Genomic DNA, 8,887 nt, shown 5'->3' with positions numbered 1-8,887 from the left:
CTACAAGTATGGATATTTGTTGATTTCCAGAAAAAATTAAACTTCCGAGACATGTGACATAGAAAAGTAATTGCAGATTTGTTCACCTTTTCAAACACCCGGAACTTATAACCTTTTTTGAATTCAATGATTTTGTTTTTTTTTAATTGTAAGTATTACTTTATTTTTTCAGATGATTTGCATTTTTTTCATCATTGCCTTTTCAATGGTCAAGGCCGAATCAATTCCAGATCAAACAATAGAACTTCTAAACGTAAGTTCGGAAAGCAATTCTAAAAAATAATGAATGTCCATGTTTTTTTCCACCATGAATCCCTTTTTGCAGGTAACCGACAAAAATATTTTAATGGATAATACCGCATACAATTCTTCGGACACTTTCTCTGTTTTTGGAATTATCAGTCTACCAACCTCCATTTTTGTCTTCAACCACAGTCTGGATACAGCTCAAACCTTCATTATCACCTTCATCGTTCTTCTTGTTTTGCTCATGTTTGTTTTAAAACTTTTCCAGCTTGAATCAATTGAACCCGAAATTTCAGATTACTGACAGCATGTATACTTCTGTGCTGGTGCCGGAAGAACGGAGTCAAGAATATATGGTGTTTCCGGCTGATAATCAAGTATCACGCACGAAGAAGCAAAAAGCGAAGGCATGGCAAAACACATATAAAGCTCAACGGTAAAATCTATCGTGAGAAGAAAATTGAAATTGAATTGAAAAAGAGAGCCCCTAAGGAATCCATCCAACCAAAGGAAGTGGTTCCAGATGTTTAATTGCGTTGTCTATCTGTTCCTAGGTGCCTGATACCTGCGAATCTCACGTTTTACCTTCTCCCCCTATTTCTACCCAACACAAAAATTACCCTCACGTTCTTTTTTTTCATCAGTCATTGTTTGTTTTTTTCTGTTTCTTCTCATCCTTAATTTATTTTTTGAAAAAACTGGAGATTTGAATGAATCTGTTACTGAAAAACCTGAATCGAGTATCCATAGTATGAAGCAGGTCAGCAATTAGGAGGAGATCGGCTGATTATTAGGAAAGTTAATGTCAGCTTGGAAACGGTTAAATATCCACTTGTTTTCAGACCCTGCTGTTTCATGGAAGAAATATTGTCGAAGTCAATCGATTGCCGTAAAAGCTTTAAGGGAGCACGTTGAGCTCAATGTTTTAGTTGCTGTGAGATATATCTTCAATCCGCGAACCAATAAAACCTTAACCTTATTCAGTAACACGAAGTTTGCTCAAATTTCAAATATTAGTATTATCAAGTTATTATCACTGGTTTGCAATTGAGTTTCATCTTCGGCCATCCGGTAAGTGTTGTATTTTCAAAACTAATGTTCTTGTTTAGGACCAACTTCAAAATAGCTCGCTCTTATAATATATCTAATTTTGGATCATGGAATTTTCTATTGACGTCAAACGCACCGGATAATTGCTTAGTATTTTTGGAAACCACGAGGTGAGCTGATAACCATCAGGCGTCCCGTGTGTACTCATAATTATAGGTTTTTATTTTTGCATTTCCTGAATTTTCCTCTCTCGGTCTAATATATTTTCACATTTTTGCATTTCAAAATTCACTTTCGTATCCATAGAACTCTGTGTCTTTGTTATATTCTTTTCTCTAAGTCTCTCTGGAGCTAGTTACTCAAAATGAATCAGCTTGATATTTTATCTTTCCTCGAAAACATTTTCTAATTGTCATGTAATGAACTTATGGTCATATGGAAACTCGAAAACAAGAGTGTGGCAACTTTTTCCAGGCTTGGAGTTAGGTTTTTTTTTGGAACCGGCGAGTGGGATTTCAATAACGAATTATTTGATTTTTTCTTACTTTTTAAAAAGAAAAAGTTGTAATTCAGAACTGTAGTCTCTGAAAAAAAAAAGATAAATCGAGAAAATTGTGCCTAACGTTCGCATGTCTAGCCGGATTCGACAAAAATCTTTTGTTAGCTTAATAAGCAGAGAAAAGACGCAGAGAAATAGAGAACGATATATTGCTAAAATCTGCAAATTTCACTTCTTCTTACGACTGAATAGACGTCAAGATATTTTCGGGAACTTTCCAGAGAAACCTATAAATGGGTGGATTCTGGAAAGACCTCTCTTATCTTTCTGAATTTCTATACCTTCTTATTCCTAAAAACTTTCAAGTAATCTTATAAATGAATTTAATTTTGGAAATTTTTAGTTTCTATTTTTCTGAGTATTCTGATTTTTCTGAAAATGAGTTAGCGAATTTGACAACCCACACCTCTCCCATGTCAACAGCAGAAGATATTCTAGTATTTCAAAATTTTGAGAAATTTAAAAATAATTTAATTTTGAAAAAATTTGTTAAAACTTTCAAAAGTTATTTCAGAACAAAATATCGTAGAAGTCCTCTAATAATTTCTCGAAGAAGATCAGCATTTGGCAATCCAGATGATTTAGGAGATGCTTCTCCACCAGCTACAACCAAGAGAGCCGAGGTAGAACACCGAAGCGGCAAGCCAATATGGATCCAGTACCGTCGACATCCCGTTTAGAAGAAGATGAAGACCATGTTCCAGCGCCACCAAAGAAACGAGGTCGCAAGAGGAAGCAACCAATGCATGAGTTGAAACATCTCGATGTGGCTGAACCATCTTCTCCTGGTCTCTTCACCAATCGATGGTCATCATAACTTCCATATCGATGGTGTTGGTAAGTTAATAAACATTTAAAAGCTTGAATTTTTATAGAATTTCAGAGATGAAACACCACCCCTTCGATCCATTCGGATCACAAGAACTGCCTCAAAAAATGAGGAAGTAGGCAAACAGCAAAGATCTTATGTTCAGCAAGAAGTGCAGTGAGAAAAGAAAGAAGGAAATTCATAGAAGGGAACAGGGTGAGTTTTAGTTTAGGCATTATATTTTTTAGTTTAATGTGAAATGACACAAAAGCTTTTGAAGTTGTCCTATTGGGAATTTTTTTGTACTTACCTCAATAGGGAATCAAGGTGATCAAGATAGAATGAAAGAAGTTTCAAACATTTACGATAAACTACAATTTTCACCTCAAGAAACGAAGGAGCTGTGGTCGGACCTACTGGACATGCAATGTGAGCAAGCGAAAAAGGGATGGATCAAAATGCAGGAAAAGACGGATATTTGATTAATAATTTTTCATATACTCTTCCAATTCTCTTCATCCTACAGTTTTAAAAAAATTATCAAGTTTCACATTTTTCAGCTAAAGTTTCTAAACTGGCAAAAATGCAGTAAAGGTCAAAAGTTTCCGATAACTGAAAAATGATACATATTCTGAACTGAATTTCAAGTTTTAGTTTATCAGAACGTCGTCAAAAGTGTTCTGCGGACATTTTGTCTTCTCAAATACACACGTTTTAAGTGAAATCATTTTTCCGCATTGCTTCAATTTATCAGTAGGTGTCAAGGAGAATGCTCATCCGAAAATGTTCCCAACAAATTTCCATACGTCTGACTTGTCTCATTTTCAGCTTTCGAATGATACAGGTCTCATAACGAAGTCCCTTACCCACAAACAACCTTCCCTAGTTAGATTCGGACAACATGGCAACTTGACAGTCTCCCAATTCTTCCATTTTCTCTGCATAAAATCCCAGATTGCATCATCACGTGTCAAAAGGATCATTTCTTATGCCCTTCTCACTTGCTAACAGTCTCTCATATGGTGACGCACCCTAACTCGAAGCCGTTCACATGGCTATTCGCCCAAATTTTTTTGCGTGCTTTGTAAAAAGAGAACAGAAGCAGAGAAAAAATTCATTGAGACTGTCAAACAAACCAAGAGGACCACAGAAGACATTTCTTCTGCAAAGATACACAGATACTGTCAGTGGACACATTGCTAGGTTTTTTTACATCTACGAAAAAAATTCAAAAGTTGCTTTTCCATGTGATAAGGGCCTTGCTTCTAGCTTTTGTTTTTTCAAAATTTCCCATCTTCTCCAGCAAAACAAAAACCCGTAAATCTGTATTTCACCTCATCTCATTTCTTCAAATTACACAAAGTTATTTTTTTCTCATACTCCTGTCTCACACTATTAAATAACCTCATTTTTCTATACTTCATTTTTTAAAATCCCTTTTTTCCCCCAACTTTTCCGATTTCCTTCTCAATAAATATGTGTTTCGATCCATTTTATTTCGCAGCAGTTCTGAAGCTTTGCTCGGCAATGCTTTTGAACTGACGCTAACACAAGACTTTCAGATCCTCTGTGTTATTTCCCTAAAAGTCGTTTTTGTGAAAATGTCAAAGATCGACGAAAATCGTAAAAAAATAACCGAAAAAATAGGTTCTGAATGTCTGCAAAAAATCTGAATATCGGAAAATATTTGAGACTAATATTCCCGCTAGTTTCTCTGGTTCTTTATCATTCCTTTTTGAACGATTACATTTCATGAACTTTTTTTTTCAAATCTATAGTTTTTAATAGTTGATTTATCATATCTAAAACGATTTTCCTTGATTAATGTTCATGCTTTATCACCCATTTCTGCGTTTTACAAATTTAAAGTATTTCAAATCAGTAATTTTATCCAGAAACTTACTTTGAAGATATAAAACTTCCACTTCCCGCTAATTTTCCGTTGGAGAGTACCTCTGGACTCATTCCTCGATCCTTGCATATTTATTTATATAAAAAGTGTTGCCATCTTTGTGGAAGTTTGTTTTGTGAGCGTTTCAGCTATTTTTCTTCAAAAAAAAATCAAAATGTATGCTAATTTTGTGTCATTGAACAAAAAAATCGAAAAAAACTTCCACTCGAGTGTCTTGATTTTTATAAAACTTGTATTAACTCCTCAGAAAACATAGATGTCTTAAAAAATGTGAGAGGCGCAGAGAAAATGCAAGCGCGCTCCGATAGACAAATTTAAAAAATTTCTCTCGAAATCCTCTTTCGGGGTGCTGTGGTGCGCCTTTTTTCTTCTCGGAGACATCACTCGCTTTGAAATAAAAAAAGCTTTGAAGAAGTTCTACGATTTCAGCTATTCTGAAAATTTGAAATCAGTCGCAATGCCTCGCAACTGATTTTACCATCCAATACAGGTATTTTTTGATAAAATGGTTTGTTATTTTTTCGAAAACTTGTCTTTTACTGCGATATTCCTTTTTTGTCGACCACATTCTGTCGTTCCTCATTTAACGTTGATCATCTGTCATCTGTCTCGTCTGTTCTATTGATTTTGTCTTTATTGATTTAACACTATTGATTTTGCCTTATAAGGGGCCCACCCTCCAATTCCTCTCTTTCAATCCATTTCGTCCTTCATTCTCTCATTCATTTCTGTCTTCCAGTCAACCGTTCAATTGACCAAATCATGCCTATCCGTCTGCTCTCACTTCCCGCCAAGGATCTTCAATATTGTGTCAATTTAATGAACGTTGGCGATCTGTGAGTTTTTTTGTTGAAAAATCAAATTCCACTCAAAACATTCCAGAATCGCCTTTTCTCTGTGCTCAAAACAAACCAAAAACCTTGTGAAGTCTTCAAATCTGGAAGAAATAAGAACCACTGCAAGATTTGGTGAAAATGACTGCATCGAATTTGAAATACTCGCATGTCAAAGACGTTTCAATAGAGAAATACACAAACAAATCACGTTTTATCTCCATAAAAATCAATGGATGCGAGTGGATCGTGGGAATGGAAAAGAGCAATGGAAATTTACGAGGAGCTATTGCATTGCTCATTTAATGAGTATTTTGAAAACTTCAATGATTACTTACCTGGATCTTATTGATCTTCACCAAATACCGTACCTGAATACTGTCAAGCAAATCTTCCCAAAATTTTATGCCCTTAGTATCGGTCGAGATTGTTCAGATGAGCTCACAAAAATGGCGATTTTAAAATTGGGACCTATTGCCGAAGAGGTGGAAGTCAATAAAATTCCTGTTATCAATGATATCTCTCAATTTTTGACATTGAATTTGAACTTTCTGCTTTTCAAAGACGAGCAGAGACCACTCAAATTGAAGTTAAGTGATTTATTGATCCTCAACGTTCGCAGCATTGCCAGTGTTAATACCGATATCACTGAGAGAGAATTGAACAGATTTCTGAAGCTATGGATGAAAGGAAATCATAGTTTCTATTGTCCAGAAAATATAGAATTGATCTCAAATAATGCATTCAAAATGGATCAAGTTTTCAAAGGAATTCAATATGAAACTGTTCTAGAAGACCATTCATTCCGATTAAAACGTGGAGACGGAAAGGAACTGAGGATTATAACGGCGGGCAACATTATGTTTCAATTTTCATAATTCTTGGTTCTCTATTCTTTGGAAAATTTTCGAATAAACCCATTAATCCTAGTATCTGCCCGATTCTTGGGTCATTCTTACCATTCTGTAAGTCAATTTTGCAATTTTGCACATTCACACCGTAGCTCGAAATTTTTGCACGTATCAAAGGAATCATGTTGTTTATACAGTGCGGTCAAACGAGATTAAAAAAAAAAACAAAAAATAACACAGAGGATCTGAAAGTCTTGTGTTTTTTTTCGAAAAACGGTAAACACCATTCGATTCACAATCAAATATAATTCCAGAAGACAAAGTTTACTGAATTTAGCACTTTCCCTGGCTATCCGCCGTCTAAAAAAACCCCACGCGCAAGCCGTCAGTATCATAGAAACTTTCTGTTTTTTTTAAAAATATTCCAGTAATAATTTTCATGAAAAAATTGTTTTGGAAGTACCAAAAATCAATCTAAAAAATGTTTTCAGTTAGTTTCAGATAAAATAACGTCGGTTTCTGAAAGTTTTTAAATTAGAAGTTGGTGTCTGAAAATTCATCTTACAAGTGGTGCTGTTTTTTAGAGAGAGTTTCCAGGCTTTATGGAAAAATCGGGAGTTCTACTTTATGGAATTGAATCAAATTTCATTTTATTACGTGAAAATAAGCTCCCAGGTCTACCAAAAGCTAGTTTTGATGTATAATTTGTTGCCCTGGACCTCTCAGCATTTTTCCGGACGTTTTTGGAATCATCAGTAAGACTGGACACCGTCTTCTGGATCGAGATCCACAATTCTGGTCTTAGACGCTAATTTTCCTAGATACCTCGGCAAACATTTGAGGTCTGCTAACTCCACGGATTTCAATACGATGGACTCTGATGTGTGGAGACTTTTGAAGAGCAAGATCTCAGAAATCTCCTACAGGGTTTCGGACTTTCTGTGATTTGCATTTCAAAAGTTCTGGGACGATGTTGACGTCAACCATCGTCGGCGCATAGCCAAAAGTTTTATCACCCGTTTAGAGGTTTCCGTCGAAGCTCGTGTTTCTAATCATGACTAATTGTTATAAAACTAAAATTATTACATATTTTGAACATTTTCATAAAATTATTACAGTTAAACAACGTTTTTCTGAAAAATGGGAAAGGTTGAGAAACGTCCTATACTAATCGGCCGCCCTGTAAAGCACGTACAGACTCTAGAAACTGTTTTACCACTACGGAATAAAACATAAATGTCGCGAAAACATCGCGAAAACAGGACCTTTGTTATGATTCCGAGAAGGAAGAAGACGCCCGTACACACTTCAGTTTTTATGAAACTTCAATATTTAAACTGGATGATTTCTGAAATGAAATCTCTCAATATTGCTGAAACATCTGTTCATGATGCTCAATTGACAAAGCAAAATTTTCGAAAGCTGCACAAAGCAATTTCGAGGAAGACTTCGAAAAACGGAGAAGCTACCGGAAAACAGCAAACTCTGAAATTCGAAACACCATTTGGAAAAATACCATTTGAAAACATTTCTTTGCTTTAATATTTTCTTGTTTCTGGAAATCGCACGATCTCTTTTGTTATTTTTTCACTTGGATCATTTGATTGACCGGTTCCACAATTTCGGGTTGCCCAGTCACCAATTCCTAAAGTGGCTTTATACTAATGTTACCTTTGCAGGAGCCGATTTTTCAGTTTTTGTTCCGGCATGCGGTCATTTTTATGAATTACCCAAATCAATTTCCTCGGGTAGTTTTGGTTGCTGATCACGATTCTACTCTGAGGTTATCAAAAAGTTGCTTTTTTTAAATTACAGCTAGATTTTGGAGTGGCTATATATTTCACTGCATTGTAATTGCCCAATTTGGTCTGCAAATTTTCTCAACATATGCCTCAGAAAACTTCAAACTACTCAACTCTAACTTTAAAAGTTTGCATCCATATGAATTTTGCCGGAATCTCTTTCAATTGAGTGAGACATCAAATATGCAATAATAGCTTGCTGATAAAATGAAATTTGATTCAATTCCATAAAGTAGAACTCCCGATTTTTCCATAAAGCCTGGAAACTCTCTCTAAAAAACAGCACCACTTGTAAGATGAATTTTCAGACACCAACTTCTAATTTAAAAACTTTCAGAAACCGACGTTATTTTATCTGAAACTAACTGAAAACATTTTTTAGATTGATTTTTGGTACTTCCAAAACAATTTTTTCATGAAAATTATTACTGGAATATTTTTAAAAAAAACAGAAAGTTTCTATGATATTGACGGCTTGCGCGTGGGGTTTTTTTAGACGGCGGATAGCCAGGGAAAGTGCTAAATTCAGTAAACTTTGTCTTCTGGAATTATATTTGATTGTGAATCGAATGGTGTTTACCGTTTTTCGAAAAAAAACACAAGACTTTCAGATCCTCTGTGTTATTTTTTGTTTTTTTTTTAATCTCGTTTGACCGCACTGTATAAACAACATGATTCCTTTGATACGTGCAAAAATTTCGAGCTACGGTGTGAATGTGCAAAATTGCAAAATTGCCTTACAGAATGGTAAGAATGACCCAAGAATCGGACAGATACTAGGATTAATGGGTTTATTCGAAAATTTTCCAAAGAATAGAGAACCAAG

General features: G+C 35.1%; 2 protein-coding genes across 2 annotated transcripts; both read left to right on the top strand.

The window, feature by feature from the left end:
- Window positions 1–172: 172 nt before the first annotated feature.
- Window positions 173–686, top strand: CBG27679 (the record flags this gene model as incomplete). Its single annotated transcript, XM_045239587.1, has 2 exons — window positions 173–253; window positions 543–686. The coding sequence occupies 2 exons, from the start codon at window positions 173–175 to the stop codon at window positions 684–686; spliced, it is 225 nt and encodes a 74-aa protein (XP_045099519.1).
- Window positions 687–2,619: 1,933 nt separating this feature from the next.
- On the top strand, window positions 2,620–6,286 carry CBG14412 (the record flags this gene model as incomplete). Its single annotated transcript, XM_002644469.1, has 5 exons — window positions 2,620–2,692; window positions 2,739–2,799; window positions 2,842–2,879; window positions 5,315–5,411; window positions 5,458–6,286. 5 exons carry the CDS (start codon window positions 2,620–2,622, stop codon window positions 6,284–6,286), a joined length of 1,098 nt encoding a protein of 365 aa, XP_002644515.1.
- Between the last annotated feature and the right edge of the window lie 2,601 nt (window positions 6,287–8,887).

This window comes from Caenorhabditis briggsae, assembly GCF_000004555.2.
Source record: "Caenorhabditis briggsae complete genome, chrX, whole genome shotgun sequence".
In the NCBI taxonomy this organism is placed as follows: domain Eukaryota; kingdom Metazoa; phylum Nematoda; class Chromadorea; order Rhabditida; family Rhabditidae; genus Caenorhabditis; species Caenorhabditis briggsae.
This window is presented reverse-complemented; position numbering and strand designations above follow the sequence as displayed.